The 23,521-nt window shown below is 41.9% G+C and overlaps 1 protein-coding gene across 1 annotated transcript in view; it reads left to right on the top strand.

Moving 5' to 3' along the window:
- LOC126212704 (serine hydroxymethyltransferase, mitochondrial-like) overlaps nt 1-23,521 on the top strand; it is a 194,761-nt gene that overhangs the window by 48,030 nt on the left and 123,210 nt on the right. Inside the window, exon 4 of the mRNA XM_049940118.1 lies at nt 6,845-7,045. Within this exon, the coding sequence (XP_049796075.1) occupies nt 6,845-7,045 (201 nt within the window). The remainder of the gene's footprint in view (nt 1-6,844; nt 7,046-23,521) is intronic.

The raw sequence follows: 23,521 nt of genomic DNA, 5'->3' as shown, positions 1-23,521 counted from the left end.
TACTGACAAAACCACAGTCACATATAAAGTTCATACAACATGCGTTGTCATTGTCATAACCAAATATGTAGCAGAAACCTAGATTTGGGATTCTAACACTTTCATGTCACTGCATTTGGTGCTTAGTGGTATTTGTCTTTTATAATGCGACTGAATTCGAGGTACACTGTGACATTCTCAATTACAATTGTTGTTGTTGTTGTTGTTGTGGCCCAGTCCGAAGACTGGTTTGATGCAGCTCTCCTTGCTACTATATCTTGTGCGAGCCTGTTCATCTCTGAGTAACTGCTGCAACCTACATCCTTTTGAATCTGCCTACTGCATTCATCTCTTGGTTTTCCTCTATGATTTTTACCCCCCCCCCCCCCCCCTGCACACACACACACACACACACACACACACACACACACACACACACTCTTCCCTCCAGTACTAAATTGGTGATCCCTTGATGTTTCAGAATGTGTTTTGTCAACCAATCCCTTCTTCTAGTAAGGCTGTGCCATGAATTTCTTGCCTCCTCAATTCTAGTTAGTATCTCTGCAGAACTTACAAGATCTACCCATGTAACCCTTAGCATTCTCCTGTAGCACTATATTTCAAAGGCTTCTATTATATTCTTGTATAAACTGTTTATCATCCATGTTTAACTTCCATCCAAGGCTACACTCCATACAAATACTTTCAGAAACGACTTCCTGACACTTAAATCTATACTCGATGTTAACAAATTTCTCTTCTTCAGAAACGCTTTCCTTGCCATTGCCAGTCTACATTTTATATCCTCTCTACTTCGACCATCATCAGTTATTTTGCTCCCCAAATAGCAAAACTCCTTTACTACTTTAAGCATCTCATTTCCTAATCTAATTCCCTCAGCATCACCCGACTTAATTTGACTACATTCCATTATCCTCGTTTTGCTTTTGTTGATGTTCATCTTTCAAGACACTGTCCATTCCATTCAGCTGCTCTTCCAGGTCCTTTGCTGTCTCTGACAGAATTACTATGTTGTTGACAAATCTCAAAGTTTTTATTTCTTCTCGATGGATTTTAGTTCCTACTCCGAACTTTTCTTTTGTTTCCTTTACTGGTTGCTCAATATACAGATTGAATAACATCAGGGAGAGGCTACAACCCTGTCTCACTCCCTTCCCAACCTCTGCTTCCCTTTCATGCCCCTCGACTCTTATAACTGCCATCTGCTATCTGTAGAAATTGTAAATAGCCTTTCGCTCCCTGTATTTTACCCTGGCCACCTTCAGAATTTGAAAGAGAGTATTCCAGTCAACATTGTGAAAAGCTTTCTCTAAGTCTACAAATGCTAGAAATGTAGGTTTGCCTTTTCTTAATCTATTTTCTAAGATAAGTTGTTGCCTCACATGTTCCAACATTTCTATGGAATCCAAACTGATCTTCCTCAAGGTTAGCTTCTACCAGTTTTTCCATTCGTGTGTAAAGAATTCATGTTAGTGTTTTGCAGCCGTGGTGTATTAAACTGATAGTACGGTAATTTTCACTTCTGTCAACACCTGCTTTCTGTGGGATTGGAATTATTATATTCTTCTTGAAGTCTGAGGATATTACCTATGTTCAGGAATTGCTGAATGCTGACTCGCCAATCAGACAGAGATTTGCTCTAGAATTTCATGGTCACATGGAAGTGGACAGTGAATGGCCATGGAATGCTCCATGGACAGACAGTGCCCATTTCTGCCTCGAAGGACATGTTAATATGCAGAATTTCAGAATATGGGCAATAGAATATCTGCATGCACATCAACATATACCACTTCATTCTTTGAAGCTGACTGTATTGTGAGAGTGATGGCTCGTTAATTGTAGGGTTGTACTTTTTAGAGATAGTCCTGAAGGTCCTCTTTCCTGTACCATAACTGGGAAACAGTATGAGAGTAATTTGGCACAAATATCATTCCAACCTTCTGATATTGGGGAAGAATAGGTGTGGTCATTTTTATGTGAGATGGTGATCCTTCACACATTGCACAGCCAGCGAAGTGGCTACTGCAGAAGCATTTCAGAAATGCTAGAATTATCAACCATCATTTCACTTGAGCTTGCTCGTTCAGATCACTTGATATTAGTCTGTGTGGTGTTACCTGAAAGATGCTGTGTTCAGTGCTATGTTTTTGAACATAGCCGAATTGAAGGCACAGATTGTGCTACACATTTCTGATTGTGACCTCTGGGATGCTTTGATCTGCTCGGGAACATGTCATTTCTCAGTTTTCAGAAAACTTGTGGCAGAAAATGGTGGACAGCATATTGGACATGTCTTGCAGGAGTCTCAAGATGGTTATAAACTATGAGGGCTGTTCAAAAAAGAAATATCATAATTTTTTATGATCATAATTTAATCTTATGATATTCTGTTAGCTTAATGTGCAACAATGCAACAAGCACGCCATAGCAGTTTCATTGTTGGGACTCCTGGTTCCTGCCTGTGAGAGGCAGACAAGGTCAGAGATGTTCAGTATCGCCTACCACTGCAATGGAGGTAACACGCGAGGAACAATATGTGGCTTTGAAATTCTGCTTTTGTCTCAACAGATCTTCAGCTGAGGCTTATACAATGTTACAGGAGGTCTATGGAGAGTCTGTTCCTCCCTACAGCACAACTCAGAGGTGGTTTAAAATGTTTAAAGAGGGGAGACAATCAATTTCAGAGGAAGGTGGACCCAGTGCTGCACTTACTGCTCTTACAGAAGAAAACATCAACTCTGCTGCTGTCATTGTGAGTGAAGATCAATGAATTGCCTTAAGATCACTTTCTGAAATACTGAACATTTCATTGGGTGCCACCCACATGTCGGTGACAGAAAAATTACACATTACACGTGTTTGTGCGCAATGAGTTCCAAGATTGTTGATTCCCAAACAAAAGGACATTCGCATGCAGGTCTGCATGCAGTTAAAGTTGATGTTAGAGGAAGCTCTGGAGTTTCTGTCAAATGTAATCACTGCTGATGAAATTTGACTACATCATTTTGAGCATGGCTGTGTTGACTTAGCAGCTGCAGTTACGTAACGACGTCGGGGAGGTACACGAGGCGCTGGAGGGGAAGTTGGTGGGAGGACTGTGCTGAGTTTTAACTAAGCACGGTCCGCTGGAAAAAGGCTGCTTCTGGCCGCCATTGCGGTTTATCGTGGCGCTACTTCCTGCCGCGCCCAGTTCTTATCAATAACAGCATCCGCTACTGAGGCAGCTGCAGGCTCATTCGACTCGAGGCAGCCGCACGATACACACAGCCATGCCATACAGGAGGAGAATGTATAGGAGGAGGAGTAGAATGCCAGTATACAAGAGTGTTGATACGTTTTCAATTACTCCAAATGAAACTGAACAGCAAGAATTACTACAAGGACCCATAACTTTTGTTGCTTGCAAGATTCAATTTTCTTGTACTACAACAGAAGTAGTTAGTGGCAATTCATGGTTAACAATTGCTATTTTAAGAGGTACAGATAAAGCTCAAGAAGGATTGGAGTCTTACAATGAAAGAGACACTATTAGTTATCGCACGTTTGCAGTTGGAGTTATACCCAACAGGAATTATGGAACATGTGTGGTTACAACAGACAAGCCATTTTCACTCTACACAAGGAATCACAGGAGGATTAATGCTAGTGAGAAGTTAAATGTTTGGTGCAAACTTTCTGGAGTGTTAACTAAATACATTGTTGTACAAGGAGATATTACTTTGTATTACCATTCCTAATAAAGAGAACCATCCTTATCTATTCCGTGAGATTTTTTTTTAAAAAGCAAATAGCAAAGCTCAGTACGGAAATCTCCTTCATCACCAACCCCTAAAAAAGCAAAAGTGGTTGCTTCTGCTGGGAAAGTTATGGTCATCTCATTCTTCGATATTCGTGGAATGGTTTATCAGCATGTTGTACCTGCACATGCATCAGTAACTGGACAGTACTACAGAGATGTCCTGAAAACATTGCAAGTCCATGTCAGGCGCAAAAGACCACATTTCCGTGAAGCAGGGTGGATGCTTCAACCACGATAATGCACGGCCACATACTGCCAATGTCGTTCCTGGATATCTTGCAAAAATCGTTGTGAAGTGCATCCCTCACCCTCCCTGTAGTCCGGATTTAGCTCCATCTGACTTTTTTCTATTCCCTAACATGAAGAAAGGCCTTCGTGGGAGGCATCAATCGTCAGTAGCAGTGGTGAAAGCTGCGGAGGTGATTTTAAAGGACCTCTCAAAAAATGGTTTCCAGCATTTATTCTTAGACTGGCAGAAACGCTGGGACAAGTGCATCGCGTTTATGGGAGACTACTCTGAGAAGGACCATCAAAATTATGAGGATGAGTAAAGGTACGTTGCCAAAAAAAAATTATGATCATTCTTCATTGAACAGCCCTCGTAATTTAATTGTTGCTTTTTATGCAGTTTTTGGCATCAGGGTAATTAAAAACTGATTTTTTCAATCAATACGATATGACTTTGCCATGGGTGATGAACATACTTAACTGACTGTGCCACATGGTTGAATGACAAACTTGGTGGTCATGCATATTGCACATTATGATTGGTTTAATGTGCAACCCACACTGTAGCTGTCGTATTGCAATTCATCTGTCATTTGTAGCCAAATTTGTTTCATCATCAGTTTTCTGCTATATTAGCAGGTCCTTTGCCGCTCTCTATATTCTGCGATCCATTGCTTCCTTCTTATGGCTCCTGTATGTTATACCATCCATCATGTCATCCAGAATCTGAAATATCTTCCTTCCTCACTTCCTTTTCCCTTCTACATAACCTTCTAAAGCTGTTTTTATCAGTCCGTCATTCTTAATATATGCCCAATCCGATTTCTTTTTCTTCTTTTTATTACATCTAGTAACTGTCTTTTCTCTCCCACTCTTCTCAGTACCTCCTCATTTTTTACTCTGTCCATCCTCCACTATGTCCACATCTCAAAAGCCTCCAGCCTTTCTGTCTTTCTTCCTCAAAGTCCTTGTTTCAGTGCCATACAGAAGAACACTCAGTACAAAACATTTTATGAGTCTTTCCCTCAGTTATCTGTCCAGACTGCTTGCAGAAAATTCTCCTTTTCTTATAAGTTGTGATAACTTGTTTAAGTTATGTTACTTAAATGACCATTTAGTTGGAAAAATTTTCGTAAATTTTTTTTGTTTCCCAGACATTTGCCCTTTCTTCAACCATATTCCACTCAAATTAGACACCATTCTCAGCAGTGGTTCTTTTTTTACGGTCTCCTGAAACTGGAACTTTAATTATAATCCCCATGTATGTGTAGACTTGTAGGACTTTCTGTATATTTTATCAGTTGTGTAGTTATGGAATTCAACTCTGTTGCTTTCTTCAGAGTGGCTGTGTATGAAGGCAGCATTGTATTTGTTGAAACACTGTGAGTAGACAACATCCAAACAAAATTGAACTATTCAGTGGCAGTATGAGGACCTGCACCGACAGACGAATCTGTGGAGGTGAAGTTTCACATGAAGCAAAGAAAGGAGAAGTGTCAGGTGACCTTTCTGATTGGAAAACATCAGTATTAGAGTTAATACAGGACAGCAATTTTCCTGGAAAACCTGAAAAAATGGAAATTCTGGGGGAAATAGAACTTACTGCAAAAGTCAGGGAATTGAGATAGAGTAAAGGGATAGTCTAACTAATTGTCACTGAAAACAAATGTTCTAAGTCAATGTTACGGAGTTACGAAAGGAAAGGTGAAGAAGCACTTAGAACTTTTGTAATACCTTACAATATCTCCCGCACCCTAGCCCACCTCGGGAATCTACATTGTTCGTGTTTTGTCAGGCTCCCTGTCTGCTTTTCCACTGCACAATTGCAAGTGTGATGTATAACGTGCTGACGATAATTTGCACGTAGCTGTGAATGTGTCATTTGATCAAAATAACATTAGAATTTTTTTATTGTATGCAAAATATAAATTGGATCCGTATTGAAACTTGCATGTTTCAAGGGTCAGCATTCAGTAATACACACTTTAGTTCTTATTTACTAATTTCAGTTCAAAGTAATTCTTTGTCGACTTACTCGCAGTGTCCCATTCCCAGTTCCCAGGGGCAGCAAGAGCTTATAATTTACACAATTATTGAAACTTCCTGGCAGATTAAACATCCCCAGGCTGTGGCAAAGCCATGTCTCCGCTATATCCTTTCTTTCAGGAGTGCTAGTTCTGCAAGTTTCGTAGGAGAGCTTCTGTAAAGTTTGGAAGGTAGGAGACGAGATACTGGCAGAAGTAAAGCTGTGAGTACTGGGCGTGAGTCGTGCTTCGGTAGCTCAGTTGGTAGAGCACTTGCCCGCGAAAGGCAAAGGTCCCGAGTTCGAGTCTCGGTCGGGCACACAGTTTTAATCTGCCAGGAAGTTTCATATCAGCGCACACTCCACTGCAGAGTGAAAATCTCATTCTGTCTACACAATTATTGATAAAACTGTAAATCCTACCTGAGCTTGGAAACTAAAAATATTTCATTTTTGACCACGAAAACAATGAAAACAAAACCTGTTCTCACATACAATAAAAATAAGTTAAGTGAAATTTGCAATTTTAACATGGGAAAACCTGGAATTCTCAGGAAAATGTTTTGATGAAACGAACTCACCACACTGTAATATCGGTTGAACTGATTCAGAATTGCTGTTCATTAAACGTAAGTTACTTTTGTGTGGAACCTCCTTGCACAACACTCGGACACAGTCCTCGTGTTGAGTGTGGAACATCATATCCAGCATGCAGCATGTGAAACCTGTTGCTTCGTCGCACAGCTCCGGTGTGATATAGCCAATAATATTACCGTGTGAATTACCTGCAGGTATTACGGAGGAGCAGAAGTCATCGACATGATAGAGTCGCTGGTCCAGAAGCGCGCACTGGAGGCCTTCAGACTGGACCCCACGAAGTGGGGAGTGAACGTTCAACCTCTCTCGGGTTCGCCCGCAAACTTCGCCGTCTACACGGGGCTGCTGCGCCCCCACGACCGCATCATGGGGCAGGACTTACCCCACGGTGGACAGTGAGTGCATCTCTTCCTGCTCCTTGTCTCACTGCTGTTAACACTTTCAGCACTGAACCATAATGATGAACCAGCAAAAAAAAAAAAAAAAACTTTACAATTCACGCTTAAGTGCCTGGCAGAGGGTTCATCGAACCATTTTCGTACAGCTTCTCTACTGTTCCACTCTCGAATGGCGCGTGAGAAAAAGGAACACCTAAATCTTTCTGTTTGAGCTCTGATTTCTCTTATTTTATTATGATGATGATTTCTCCCTACATAGGTGGGTGTCAACAAAGTATTTATGCGTTCAGAAGAGAAAGTTGCTGATTGAAATTTCGTAAATAGATCTTTCCGCAAAGAAAACCGCCTTTGTTTCAGTGATTGCCACCCCAACTTGCGTATCATATCAGCGACACTCTCACCCCTATTGCACAATAACACGAAATAAGCTGCCCTTCTTTCCACTTTTCGATGTCCTCCGTCAATCGTACCTGGTAAGGATCCTGACCGCACAGCAATATTCCAGCAGAGGACGGACAAGTGTAATGTAGGCTATCTAGTGGGTTTGTCGCGTCTTCTAAGTGTTCTGCCAATAAAGTGCAGTCTTTGTTTCGCCTTCCCCACAATATTATCTATGTGGTCTTTCCAATTTAAGTTGCTAGTAATTGTAATTCCTAGCTATTTAGTTTAATTGACAGCCCTTAGATTTGTGCAGTTTATTGTATACCCGAAATTTATGGGATTTCTGTTAGTACCCGTGTGGATTACCTCGCACTTTTCTTTGTTTAGTGCTAATTGCCACTTTTCACATCGTACAGAAATTCTCTCTAGATCATTTTGTAATTGGAATTGATCGTCTGATGATTTTACTAGACGATAAATTACAGCGTCATCTGCAAACAATCTAAGGGGTCTGTTCAGATTATCACCTAGATCATTTATGTAAATCAGGAACAGCAGAGGGCCTATGACACTACCTTGCGGAATGCCAGATATCACTTCTGTTCTACTGGATGATTTACCGTCTGTCACTACAAACTGTGACTTCTCTGAGAGGAAATCATGAATCCAGTCACACAACTGAAATGATACTCCATATTCACGGAATTTGATTAATAGTCGCTTGTGAGGAATGGTGTCAAAAGCCTTCTGGAAATCTAGGAATATGCAATCGATCTGAGATCCCTTGTTGACAACACTCATTACTTCACGGGAATAAAGAGCTAGCTGTGTTGCACAAAAATGATATTTTCTGTTGGTTATGTATCAATAAGTCATTTTCTTCAAGGTGATTCATAATGTACAAATACAGTATATGCTCCAAAATCCTACTGCAAATTGAGGTCAGTGATATGGGTCTGCAATTCAATGGGTTACTCCTATTTCCTTTCTTGAATATTGGTGTAACCTGTGCTACTTTCCAGTCTTTAGGAACAGACATTTCCTCAAGTGAGCAGTTGTATATGATTGCTAAGAAAGGCGCTATTGTGTCTGCATACTCTGAGAGGAACTGGATTGGTATATAATCTGGACCGGAAGACTTCCCTTTCTTAAGTGATTTGAGTTGTTTTGCAACATCTAAGATATCTACTTTTATGTCACTCATGCTAACAGCTGTTCAGGTTTCGAATTCTGGAGTGAGCATCTCAGTAAACTCACATTTGTCCAGTTGCGCGAAAGATATCGCCAAGAAATCCTGCCAAATCCAAGCCGTGTGCTATGATTTGTTTGCTACTTACAGAAAAAATAACACCACCCATAACTTTTTGTGAGTTAAAGCAGATCACAGCACAGATGTCATGAACAGAAAATGTGTGTTTAAGTGGTGTAGGGAGTTTAGTGGTGGCAGAACAAATGTTCATGTTGAGCAGAAGAGTGAAACACTTTTCATTTTGACTGACGAGTTGGTGCAAAAAATTGAGGAAACTGTTCATGAAAACAGCCGATTGACAGTGGATGAAATTTCTACAATATTCCCACGACTCTCCAGTTCTCTGTTGTATGAGACACTCATAGAAATGCTGGGATACCATCAACTGTCACAAGATGTATCCCAAAACAGCTGACAGAGCAGGACAAGAACAGTTGGGTCATTAGCACCTGCGAGTTTCTTGAGCCACTCGAATTAGAAGCTGAGGATGTTCTAGGCTCTGCCACGACTGGAGATGAAATGTGGTGGCTCATTACACACCTGAAACAAACAACCAGCCATCATACTGGTGTCACACAAATTTCCCATTTACTAAAAATTTTCAAAACAACAATTTAGGGCAAAAAATAATGGCATCTGTGTTTTGGGACTGAAAAGGCACAATTTTGTTCGTTTTGGTCAAATTTGTGCATCAGTGGGAGACTGCCAATACACAGTGATTTAGTGAGACTCTAAAGAGATTCAAAAGGAGCATTCAAAATGAAAGGAGGAGAATGATAAGAGGAGTGTGCTCATTGCATGACAATGCAATCTTCACACAGACTTAGCCACTGAGGCTCTCTTGAACTCATTGGGTGGCATGTTTTGAACCACCTGCTGTATTCCCCTGACTTGGGAACTTTAGGTTATCATCTTTGCACCTCGCTGAAGGCACACACGAGGGGAATTAAATTTTCAACTGACAAACAGGTGCAGGAAAAGGTTCTGAAGCCTGGAGGAGCAGGTGAGAGAGTTCTTTGAGGAGGGCATTAAAAAGCTCTTACCACGGCTCACAACAGGCATTGAGTAGGATGATGATTATATAGAGAAAAAAAACAGTCGACAAGTGTGCCAACAACACCCCTTAATGAGATTTTCACTCTGCAGCGGAGTGTGCGCTGATATGAAACTTCCTGGCAGATTAAAACTGTGTGCCCGACCGAGACTCGAACTCGGGACCTTTGCCTTTCGCGGGCAAGCACTCTACCATCTGAGCTACCGAAGCACTACTCACACCCGGTACTCACAGCTTTACTTCTGCCAGTATCTCGTCTCCTACCTTCGCAGGAGAGCTTCTGTAAAGTTTGGAAGGTAGGAGACGAGATACCGGCAGAAGTGAGTACTAGGCGTGAGTCGTGCTTCGGTAGCTCAGATGGTAGAGCGCTTGCCCGCAAAAGGCAAAGGTCCCGAGTTCGAGTCTTGGTCGGGCACACAGTTCTAATCTGCCAGGAAGTTTTAACACCCCTTAATTTTTTTTATTTTTTATTTATTTATTTTTTTTTTAAAACACTTTTTCTAAAAAATATTAAAATGTAGTACAGAAAGTAAAGAACTGTAAGCCCATCTTCATACAAGATAGTTGCAGGAGCTCAACTGTTTTGATATAAAATGTCAAATCAAAACAGCTTGAGCTGTTTAAATTTTATTTTATTTGTTCAACCAGTTCCAATGCCATATTACAGTATCTTATTTAGAGAGTAAAGAATGTATTGAGACGACTGAATAAAAACAAAAGATATCAAGACAGAACTTTATTCACAAAGTCACATTACCTTACTCTGTGTCTCAATGTATTGCTGCCAAAGCACTTATTGCAACGTGGGGCTAATTTTTCAGTTCCCGTGTCTGGTGGTAGAGGAGTACGACAGGTCTTTGGTGGTAGAGTACAAGACTAGAGCCACAATCTCAGTGCTTGTTTGAGATGTGCTTAAGGCTGGTATTACTCTATCAAATTTCTTTGTCAAAGATGTGATCAAATATTCCGTCAAATATATTTGACAAAGATCTTTGACATAGTGCTCGAAGAGGTATTACACTGTCATCATATTTTTTGTCAAAGTTCAAGATGGCTGACAACTTATTAACCGCAGCAGTTGCATGTACCACAATTGCACTGTGTGCACATGTGGAAGAGAAGTGGGGGAAAAAATGGAAACATACCTGGGTGAAGCCGTGGGTTTTACGACAACATGATAAAAGCATTCAACAAAACTTGTTACGTGAGCTTATAGTGGAGGACGTCAAGTCGTACATCAATTACTTAATAATGGATGAGTATACATTTCTGTATGTGCTCAATGAAGTGTATCCTCATATCACAAAGCACAATATTCACTTAAGAACTGCTACATCTGCAGAAGACAGGCTCACTGTAGCACTCCGATTCCTTGCTACAGGAGAGGGTTAGGTTAGGTTAGGTTAGGTCAGATCAGATCAGATCAGATCAGGTTTCCAATCTTCTTAATATATTTTTGTATTTAGCGTGCCTCACATTGTAAAGTGCCTCATCAGCTTCATACATCTCTATTAATTTTGTAGTTGTCAGCACACACCAATTGTATTTACTGGCAATGGTTACAAAAACACTACAGACGACAGAATGCTGCAGCGATGCTAGCGCTCCATGTGGTAACATGTCACATTGCAGTCAACAGAAGACAAGCGACTTCTTTGATCAAGTCTACAGCGAGGCCCTAGATTTGATCAAATATTGGATGACATTTGACAAAGTTCCCTATTACACCATCAAATATCTTTGACAAAGATACTGGACAAAGATATTTGACAATGAAATTTGATAGTGTAATACCAGCCTTACACCCAAAAATTCGTTTGGTTTTGGAAATAAGTGAAAATGTCTTGGTGTCAAGTCAAAGCTGTAAGGAGAGTCAGAGCTATAAGGAGGATGTCCAAAAATTTCCCACTTATGACGTTGAAGTTCTTGCTGTGTTCGTGCTTGTGCACAGGGCCACACAATGTTGTAAATCACATACGCTTTGCTGACAATATTTCGTATTTTGAGCAGTGCACCAAATTCATTGAAGAGTTTCACAGTAGCCACTGAATTGATTGTTTCTCTACTTAGCAATAACTCCACGCTGATCAGATGAATGACACTTCCCGTTTGGCAGAATTTTTGAGACACGTCGCCATTTCGAAAGGGTACAGAATGAAGAAGTGTAACTGCTAGGCAGCAAAACTTGGCTCACACTGTGATGGGTGAGGAACTAACTGGCACACTCGTGACTGCGGTTGTGCGGGATTAGTGCCAGGTGCGGTGCTCAACTGTTCTTTACTTTCTGAATGACCCTCACATTAGTGACAACATTATTGAAAATGTACTCTTTTTAGTTTAGAGTTGTATGTAATACTTTGTTCTTGTATTGCACTCATGCTCATAAATTAAGGATAATTGCATAATGTCGTGCCACACAATGTGGCACTACACAAAACTGGCGCTAATAGCATAGGCACATAGGGAACACATACGACACACATCTGTAAATCGACGGTATTGCTGATAAGTTGAGGAAACCGTCCCGAAACACATGTGCTACAAAACCCCACTATTTCCTGCGCATGTACCCTGACATCAATAAAGGATATGATCACCGTACACATGTACACATGTCACACAACGGGTTGGCATTGGATCAGGTAGGGTATAGCCTCCCAATCTTGCACCAATGCCTGCCGTAGCTCCTGAAGTGTCGTAGGGGATTGGAGATGTGCAGCAATACGTCGACCGAGAGCATCCCAGAGGTGCTCGATGGGGTTTAGGTCTGGAGAACAGGCAGGCCACTCCATTCGCCTGATATCTTCTGTTTCAAGGTACTCCTCCACGATGGTAGCTCGGTGGGGCCGTGCGTTATCATCCATCAGGAGGAAGGTGGGACCCACTGCACCCCTGAAAAGGTGGACATACTGGTGCAAAATGATATCCCGATACACCTGACCTGTTACAGTTCCTCTGTTAAAGGCATGCAGGGGTGTACGTGCACCAATCATAATACCACCCCACACCATCAAACCATGACCTCCATACAGGTCCCTTTCGAGGACATTAAGGGATTGGTATTTGGTTCCTGGTTCACGCCAGATGAAAACCCAGTGAGAATCACTGTTCAGACTATACCTGGACTCGTCCGTGAACATAACCTGGGACCACTGTTCCAGTGACCGTGTACTGTGTCCTTGACACCAGGCTTTATGGGTTCTCCTGTGACCAGGGGTCAGTGGAATGCATCTTGAAGGTCTGCAGGCGAATAAACTGTGTCTCTTCAGTCGTCTGTACACTGTGTGTCTGGAGACAACTGTTCCAGTGGCTGCGGTGAGGTCCCGAGCGAGGCTACCTGCAGTACTCCGTGGCCGTCTGCGGGCACTGATGGTGAGATATCGGTCTTCTTGTGGTGTTGTACACTGTGGACGCCCCGTACTGTAGCGTCTGGACACGTTTCCTGTCTGCTGGAATCGTTGCCGTAATCTTGAGATTGCACTTTGTGGCACATGGAGGGCCCGTGCTAAAACCTGCTCTGTTTGATCAGCCTCCAGTCACTCTAGCGTCCTAGACCTCATAACACCATCAATATGTGTTCTTTGAGTCATTTTCAACCCACAGTCACCGTTATCACGTCTGAAAACCTCTGTACATTTACTTGCTGCACCGTACTCTGACATGCACCAACACACCTCTGTGTATGTGGACTGCTGCCAGCACCATCATGCGATGACTGCATACCCCGAAGTGATTTGAACCCACAAACCGCCCACCAGAGCATTGTTTCACCATGTATCATCATTATCCTTAATTTATGAGCATGAGTGTAGTATTTACATTCCTTAATTGAGACACTGATAACCTTGTTTTTGAAAGAAGGAAAATTTGATGAAAAGTACGCTGACTTAGCAAATATTATGCAATAGTAAGGCACAGAGGGTTGTGGTGTTGGATGCGCACCACACATGCTATGTGCCAGCTGCAGTTGTATAGGAGAGCTTCTGGGAAGTGACTGAGTAGTCGTGCAAGTGATTTGTGTAACATGTGACATCATCGTGAGTTGACGCCATTCGAACGGAGTACGGTGGTCGATGGCTGACGGGTGAGAATTAGTAGTGCAGGAATTTAGTTTGACATGTTTGACCGTGTCCAGCATGTATTGTGAATGGTCAAATGAGGGTGTCGCAGTCCACTACAGATAAACTACCAGCTGTCCAGCAACCCTTGATGACCGTGACCGGTGACATCTGAGACGTATTGTCAGTATTGGTGATAGGCCAACAGTGCAACAAATCTCAGTTCAATTCAACGCAGTATGCGCTAGACACATCTTTCAGTGGCCAGTCCATAGGAACATGGATTCCACAGGGTATGGGAGCCGATGTTGCACACAGTTGCCACTGTCAACCCGGCGTCATTGATCACGACAGCTTGCATTTGTCACCAGTTGTCAGGGATGGGCACTGGAGCGATGGCATAACTTGATACGATTGGATGAATCACAATTTCAGCTGCACCGTGCTGATGGGACACACTGTATGTGGCACAGAGCGCACAAATCGATGGATCCCACCTGTCGAGAAGGTGTGGTCCGAGGTAGTGGTGTCTTTGTTATGATCTTTGCTTAGTGCTTTGATGAAATTCCTCAACCTGGTACGATTTCTAGCAAGTCTCTTCACTTCACTCATTTTCCCGTCCTCTGCAGCATCTCTCTCAATTGTCCTTTGCCACATCTCTTTTGGATGACCACGTTTTCTAACTCCTCGAGGGTTCCAACCCGGTGCCATCCTTTCAATAGCTCCATCTCGTTTCCTCAATGTACGCCCAATTCAGTTCCATTTTCTTTCTTTGATTTGTAATTTGATTGGTTACTGATTTGTCTCCCTCCAAAGATCTTCATTTGTCATTATATCTGGCCATCTCACATTTAAAATACACTGGAGACAGTGGTTGATAAAAACTTGGAACTGGTTTTTGATGTGGTTAGTCACCTTCTGAGTTTCACAACCATACAACAGAACAGCCTTCACATTGCTATTGAAAAGCCGGAGTTTGGTCTTCTTTGAGCTGTTTCTATTTCTCCAGACAGGGTACAGTTGTACAAATGCACCATTTGCTTTGCAGATGTGACTACGGACATTGTCCTCAGCGCCTCCTGTAGTTGTGACTGTACTTCCGAGGTAGAGGAAAGATAGGACCTGTTCTACGTCCTCTCCATTAATGGCCAGCCTATTTGTGATGGTCGAATTTTGGGTTTTGTGAACATTTATCTTGAGGCCTGCAACTTCCGCCTCTCTCTGTAACCTGGCCAATTTCTCTTCGATGTCTCGATATCATTGTGCCATTAAGGGGAGCCGGAGGTGCCTATGCTGCCCATGTTAAAATCACTAAGTTTGAGGAACATTTATGAATAAACTACCAAATAGAAACATTTGAATTTTTTTTCACGTATAGAGTGGTTTAGTATTGCAGTTATGACAGAGGGATTTTCGAGTATATTTTCTAGTTTCCTTCCAATTATTTTTTTTTATTAATGACCCAAATTTTTTTACAAATAATTGCTATATAATTAAACTGAAATGAAACTACTGAACATATTGCCAAATGGCTGTGTTACAATGTAAGTTTGACCACTAGGAGTGCTGTATAAAAATTTCATCTCTCTAGCTTGAGTGGATTTTGAGAAAATGTTGCTTATATTCGAAAAATTCTAATTTACGGGAAATGGCTATCAAAGTTTCTCAATACATTCCTGCACTATAGGATGGATTATCAGGGTCTTCTTCTTCATCCTCCAAAAGCTTCCTCTTCTGTCTTCTTTTCTGGCCTGTTGTTCCATCATACTTCATATGCCTTTCTCTTCTTTCTGCTCCTCTTATCCTTTCTCTGTCAATATTTCTTAGTACTCGTATAGTGTTCACCCCAGCTGTAATTCCTAATGCCTTCAGAACTTCACACTTCACACTGTTCCCTTGGTTGTAGGTTGCTATTGCATCATAAATGCCAAAGTGCAGTGTTTTTATGCTTACAAACACCCTTTTAGGAATCACTTTCCAAATCAAATTGTTTACGCTCTCATTAGGATTCTGCGTCTTTCCGTGTAGACATTTGTGTAACAATTCTGGTTGTGCTAAGTCGTGAAAAATATCATCACTGTCACTAACATATTCACGAAATCTGTCACTTCCACCAGTCAGCTTCTTGCTAGAAGATGTCACAGGGCTATGGCCGACCATGTGTTGCTTAGCAGAAGAACGCACTGTTTCAGTAATTGTAGTATCGCAACTTGGTATTAGTGTTAATTTTCTTTTTCCTACATTCTTCCTCTTCTTACATACACAGTTACTAAAACATGGCATCGTAACCAGAACAATGCTTTACACAAGAAGTATAATACTACCAACAACAGGCGCAACGCTGAACTAATTCGAAACGGTAAACTGCAAAGAGACGATGTTCCGCACTCTTAGTGCTTCATTTGTCACAGAAAACATGTAGCCATCCCTTGTACACTCGCTGTATGCGTAACATAAGGTGCTGTATGCGTAACAGGCTGAGAAAATCCCAAGCAGTTTGCCAGGAAATCACGAGAGGGTGTTAGATGCATTCAGCGGCTGCCCATTTCCTCTGCAGGCGTGGGGGAAAATGGTAATAACTCCACTTCCAGGGCGAGTCGAACAATAATTCAAAGTTTACATTAATGAGGAATGTTCCAATTAATTTTCGGTAGCAAGAAAAAAAAATCGTAATTTTTTGGATTTGACCACCTCCGGCTCCCCTTGAGCAAATGTCGTCTGCAAAATCTAGATCATTGAGTCTATCCGGCATCCCCCATTGTACACCTCTCTTCCGTTCCCCCATCACTCTCTTCATCACATGGTCCAACACCAAAAGAAATAGTGTTGTCGTACTCCCAAATTAACTTTGAAAGGCTCTGTTAGTTCTCCATTATGTAGTGCTTGGCATTCATAGTCTTCATACATTTCCTTGATAATTCTGAGAGTATTGATTGTTACGCTCTGGGATGGATTTTCCTGGTACAGAATGCCCCCCCTTCCCCCTAGTTGTTCTGCAAGGGACTTTGAATGGTCTGCGGCATGTCGAGTTTGAGGACCATCTCCACCCATTTTGGCCCTCCAACATCCTGATGGTTCTGCAGTGTTTCAAGATGAGAATGCATTACCACATCACTCCCATGCTGCCCAGGAATGGTTCCAGGAATGTGCAGGGGGAAGTTGTAAGACTTAGATGGCCAGCCCGGATTGAACCTCATCAAGCATAACTGGAATGTCATGGAAAGCAGGCTCATTTTTGTGAATCCTGCACACATGAACAGACAGAATTGGCTGGTGCCCTACAAACAATTTGGTGTCATCTGCTTCCAGAGGAATACCAGGAACTTGTAGACTCACTTCCATGGGATCTCACTGCAGTTCACAGGCCCAGAGGAGGCCCCAAGCAATATTAAGTGCATATCCCATGACGTTTGCTAAGTCCATGTATGTGCCCTTAATTTCCAGGTAAGCAACTTGATTCTTTTGCAGCAAATACACTGGTAAACTGAAACATTACAATCACTACCCACAGTGAGATTGAATACCGTTTGGCAGTGTTGCAGGCATGTGGTGTGGTAAGGAAAACATCTCAGTGGATCAGATGACTGGGGAATCGTTCTAGCAATGATACAGGCCACAAATAGGGAAATCCAGTGTAGTGACTGTGGTGACAAAGGACAGATTGTTATGGGTGGGAATTGGCATCTTGAAAATGGCAAAGCTGGCACATTACTGAAGAATGCTGCTGCTGCGAGCACCTGGGGAAAGTTGTTGAAGGACAGTGAAACCAAAAAAAAGTGTACCTGATGGCTCAACACAAAAATTTTTCTCAAGTACAGATAGTGTTGAGGATCAGTGGGCAAAGTTCAAAACCATTGTACAATATGCGTTAGATGAGTATGTGCCAAGCGAGATCGTAAGAGATGGAAAAGAGCCACCGTGGTACAACAACCGAGTTAGAAAACTGCTGCGGAAGCAAAGGGAACTTCACAGCAAACATAAACATAGCCAAAGCCTTGCAGACAAAAGAAAATTACGCAAAGCGAAATGTAGTGTGAGGAGGGCTACACGAGAGGTGTTCAATGAATGCGAAAGTAAAGTTCTGTGTACTGACTTGGCAGAAAATCCTAAGAAATTTTGGTTTTATGTCAAAGCGGTAGGTGGATCAAAACAAAATGTCCAGACACTCTGTGACCAAAATGGTGCTGAAACAGAGGATGACAGACTAAATGCCGAAATACGAAATGTCTTTTTCCAAAGCTGTTTCACAGAGGAAGACTGCACTGTAGTTCCTTTTCTAGATTGTCGCACAGATGAAAAAATGGTAAATATCGAAATAGACAACAGAGGGATAGAGAAACAATTAAAATCGCTCAAAAGAGGAAAGGCCGCTGGACCTGATGGGATACCAGTTTGATTTTACACAGAGTACGCGAAGAAACTTGCCCCCCTTCTTGCAGCGGTGTACCGTAGGTCTCTAGAAGAGCGTAGTGTTCCAAAGGATTGGAAAAGGGCACAGGTCATCCCCGTTTTCAAGAAGGGACGTCGAACAGATGTGCAGAACTATAGACCTATATCTCTAATGTCGATCAGTTGTAGAATTTTGGAACACGTATTATGTTCGAGTGTAATGACTTTTCTGGAGACTAGACATCTACTCTGTCAGAATCAGCATGGGTTTCGAAAAAGATGCTCTTGTGAAACCCAGCTCGCGCTATTCGTCCACGAGACTCAGAGGGCCATAGACACAGGTAGATGCCGTGTTTCTTGACTTCCGGAAGGCGTTCGATACAGTTCCCCACAGTTGTTTAATGAACAAAGTAAGAGCATATGGACTATCAGACCAATTGTGTGATTGGATTGAAGAGTTCCTAGATAACAGAATGCAGCATGTCATTCTCAATGGAGAGAAGCCTTCCGAAGTAAGAGTGATTTCAGGTGTGCCGCAGGGGAGTGTCGTAGGACTGTTGCTATTCACAATATACATAAATGACCTTGTGGATGACATCCGAAGTTCACTGAGGCTTGTTGCAGATGATGCAGTGGTGTATCGAGAGGTTGTAACAATGGAAAATTTTACTGGAATGCAGGAGGATCTGCAGCGAATTGACGCATGGTGCAGGGAATGGCAATTGAATCTCAATGTAGACAAGTGTAATGTGCTGAGAATACATAGAAAGATAGATCCCTTATCATTTAGCTACAAAATAGCAGATCAGCAACTGGAAGCAGTTAATTCCATAAATTATCTGGAAGTACACATTAGGAGTGATTTAAAATTGAATGATCATATAAAGTTGATCGTCGGTAAAGCAGATGCCAGACTGATATTCATTGGAAGAATCCTAAGGAAATGCAACCCGAAAACAAAGGAAGTAGGTTACAGTACGCTTGTTCGCCCACTGCTTGAATACTGCTCAGCAGTGTGGGATCCGTACCAGATAGGGTTGATAGAAGGGATAGAGAAGATCCAACAGTAGAGGTACTCAAGGTACCCTCCACTACACACCGTCAGGTGGCTTGCGGAGTATGGATGTAGATGTAGATGTAGATGTAGAAGTGACAGGATGTCGGACGTTCACACCACATGAGACAATGTCTGCTATGTAAGGCAGGATATGTGGATTTGATGATGGAGTATGATGCTGGTGTGGGCACAACTGTTTCACGGCACACCGTTCATGTGTAACATATCACATCTGTGAAGTCCATGTTAAACCGTATGTTGGAAGTAGTGCTCCTGCAAGAAGGGGGCAGCCATGCAGTTTTGTCAAGAATTCCGGCTGATTTGGTGATTATTTCATGCAGCTGCATCTTTGCCTCTGAGACATACCACACCCCATAGAGAAGCGTGCATGTTGTTGTTGTTGTTGTTGTTCTGACTGTTGTGGTCTTCAGTCCTGAGACTGGTTTGATGCAGCTCTCCATGCTACTCTATTCTGTGCAAGCTTCTTCATCTCCCCATACTTACTGCAGCCTACATCCTTCTGAATCTGCTTAGTGTATTCATCTCTTGGTCTCCCTCTATGATTTTTACCCTCCACGTTGCCCTCCAGTACTAAATTGGTGATCCTTTGATGCCTCAGAATGTGTTCTACTTCATCCATCATCAGTTATTTTGCTGTCCAAATAGCAAATCTCATCTATTATGTCTACAACTTTGCTTCCACCGTTTTGCAATAGACGGCAGTAGCGGCAAGTGGGGTTCGGGTGGTTGGTCGTAGGTGTAATATAATAAGCTTAGGCATCTGTAAACATAATGCCATAAAAATATTAGTCGATTTGTGATTTCATCATAAGGCCATTCTCGATTAAGTACGTCAACTTACGTACCCATTTCTCATCAGTTGCAGGAAATTTTAATTTTCTGCTTTAACATGAAGAAATCTGTTGCTGTGGCTCTTAAAATGCTGGGTAAGACCAGTGGTGAGGAAACTATTAGTGGAAGAACGTACAGAGAATGTTTTCAATGCCTTAAGAATGGTGATTTTGATGTCGAAGACCACCATGGCGGTGGGAGACAGAATGTTTTCATAGCTACTGAAACAGATGAAGACAGTCCCAGGTCATCATTATCGAAAGCTATTGATGCATTTGAGCCCAGCACTGAAACACAAACAGTCACAATACAGGAATAGACACGTAAAGGTAATTTTGCAGCCGGTCAGTGCTCGACCTCATGTCGCGAAACCCGTCAAAATATACATGGAAACATTGAAATGACAAGCCCTATCGCTTCCCCTGTATTCTCCATATGTTGCTCTCTTTGACTACCACCTTCTTCAATCAGTGGCATATGGTCTGGCTGATCAGCACTTCCGATCATATGAACAAGTGCAAAATTGAATCGCTTCATGGATCCCCACAAAAGACACCCAGTTCTTCCACCTCAGGATGCGTATGCTAACCAAAAGATGGGAGAATGAAGTGACCAGCAATGGGCAATACTGTAATGATAATTTTTTTGTAAGTTTTTCACAATAAAGCCCTGAGAAAATATGGTGGAAGCAAAGTTGTAGACCTAGTAATACATTAAGTGTCTCATTTCCTAATCTCATTCCCTCAGCAGTACCTGATTTAATTCAACTACATTCCATTATCCTTGTATTGTTTTGTTGATGTTCATCTTATATCCTCCTTTCAAGATACTGTCCATTCTAATTAGCTGCTGTTCGTAATCCTTCGCTGTCTCTGACAGAATTACAATGTCATCGGCGAACCTCAAATGTTTTCACTGCTTCTTGCTGGACTTTAATTCCTACTCCAGATTTTTCTTCGGTTTCCTTTGATGCTTGCTCAATATACAGATTGAATAACATTGGGGATAGGCTACAACCCTGTCTCACTACCTTGTCAACCACTGTCTTCCTTTCATGCCCCTTGACTCTCATAACTGTCATCTTGTTTCTGTACAAGTTGTAAGTAGCCTTTTGCTCCCTGCTATCTTCACAATTTTGAAGAGAATGTTCCTGTGAACATTGTAAGAAGCTTCTGCTATGTCTACAAATGCTTTAAACATAGGTTTGCCTTTCCTTAACCTGTCTTGTGAAAGAAATTGTAGGGTCAGTGTTGTTGTGCGAGTTCCCGCATTTCGCTAGAATCTAAACTGATCTTCCCCAAGGCTGGCTTATGCCAGTTCTTCCATTCTTGTGTACAGAATTCGTGTTAGTATTTTGCAACCATGACTTATTAAACCAATAATTTAATAGTGCTCTCAGCACCTGCTTTCTTTGAAAATGGAATTATTATATTCTCCATTGAAGTCTGAGGGTATTTTGCGTGTCTCGTACATCTTACACACCAGGTGGAAGAGCGTTATCATGGGCTACATTATAAAAAAAGAATGAGTTCCTTTGGAGAGTCTTTGTTAAAGCTTGTTAAGGAGTAGGCATTGAGTTGTCCACAATTTCGTTAACATGTGATGTAGCTGTTGAAGTGAAATTGTAGACAATTTTATATGGGGGAGTTTTCAGTTTTTTTTTGTATCTTGTTGAACGTAGATAAGCAAGAATTTTATCTCCAGCATGGGCCATACTGCACCAGAGATGAAGTGCAAGGAAAGGAGAAAGAAGACCCAGAGAGGAGAATTGTACTGCAAATAGACATGTTAGTAATTGCAAATCTGTACATCACAGCATTGTAATTACTGCATAAAGTCCCCCGTCTGAACATTCATCTGACACAACAAGGAACATCCGACACAGCATACGAGGTGTGGCTAGAAAAAAACTGGACTAGTACTGGTGAAACAATAAAACGAATGCAATAAGGCTGAAAGTTGCGTGGCCTGTCACGTGACTCTCGCTCCGCCTACTGCTTGAGTTTCATCTGCCTCCTGCACTCGGTCTGCCCGTGGCGTCTGTTTTAAGTAGTTGACGTTTTGTCTGTGCGTCGGAAAATGTTGAGTGTACAGAAAGAACAGCGTGTTAGCATCAAATTTTGTTTCAAACTAGGAAAATCTGCAAGTGAAACGTTTGTAATGTTACAACAAGTGTACGGCAATGATTGTTTATCGCGAACACAAGTGTTTGAGTGGTTTAAATGATTTAAAGATGGCCGCGAAGACACCAGTGATGACACTCGCACTGGCAGACCATTGTCAGCAAAAACTGATGCAAACATTGAAAACATCGGTAAACTTGTTTGACAAGATCGCCGTTTAACAATCAGAGCAGTGTCTGAGTTAACAGGAGTTGACAAGGAAAGTGTTAGGCAGATTCTTCAGGAAAGTTTCAACATGAACAAAGTGTGTTCAAAAATGGTTCCAAAGTGTCTCACAATTGAACAGAAGGAACGCCGAAGAATGATTTGTTCTGACATCCTGGAAAACATTGAAAGTGATCCCACCTTCTTACAAAATGTTATTACTTGCGATGAATCGTGGTTTTTTACTTACGATCCCAAAACTAAACGCCAATCGATGCATTGGAAAACTCCTGGTTCTCCACGACAAAAAAAAGCACGAATGTCAAAATAGAAATTCAAGGCAATGATGATTGTTTTTTTTTTATATCAAAGGGATTGTGCACATTGATTGGGTACCAGAGGGACAAACAGTGAATCAGCATTACTACATTAGCGTCCTGGCTACCCTACGTGAGCGAGTACGGAGAAAACGGAACGATTTGTGGAGAAAAAAGTCATGGATCCTTCACCAAGACAATGCCCCAGCTCACAGTGCGTTGTCAGTGAAGACGTTTTTGGCAAAACACAACATTCCCATCTTAGATCATCCACCCTACTCACCTGATTTGGCCCCCTGTGACTTTTTTCTTTTCCCTAAAGTCAAGTCAGCTTTGAAAGGAACTAGATTTGAGACTGTTGAAGCAGTAAAAGAAAAAGCGACGGAAGTAATGTATGGACTTACCGAAAATGATCTGCAGCATTGCTATGAACAGTGGAAAATTCGTATGGAGCGGTGTAGAGACCGAGGAGGAGAGTACATTGAAGGAGATAACATGAAATTGTGAATAATTGTAAATAAATGTTTTTTCCAGCATCAGTCCGGTTTTTTTCTAGCCGCACCTCGTATGACCCTATGTTTTCCTATACTGGTGCAACTCAGTTATTATTTCATTGGAATGGGATCACTGAATTGGATCAAAGTTTAAGGGAAACATGTCGCACATTTGACTGATTTCTCGTTACAGTAGGTCGACGGTCGTGTCCAGATACCTCATGTGCAGGCGAATGGCTGCTCGGAACACATACTGTGCCGCAGATGCAGACAGGTGGGGTCAGCATTATGCTTT

The sequence above is a fragment of the Schistocerca nitens genome, chromosome 11 (genome assembly GCF_023898315.1).
Source record: "Schistocerca nitens isolate TAMUIC-IGC-003100 chromosome 11, iqSchNite1.1, whole genome shotgun sequence".
Classification (NCBI taxonomy): domain Eukaryota; kingdom Metazoa; phylum Arthropoda; class Insecta; order Orthoptera; family Acrididae; genus Schistocerca; species Schistocerca nitens.
The sequence above is the reverse complement of the archived record's forward strand: the minus strand, read 5'-3'. Positions and strand labels throughout refer to the sequence as shown.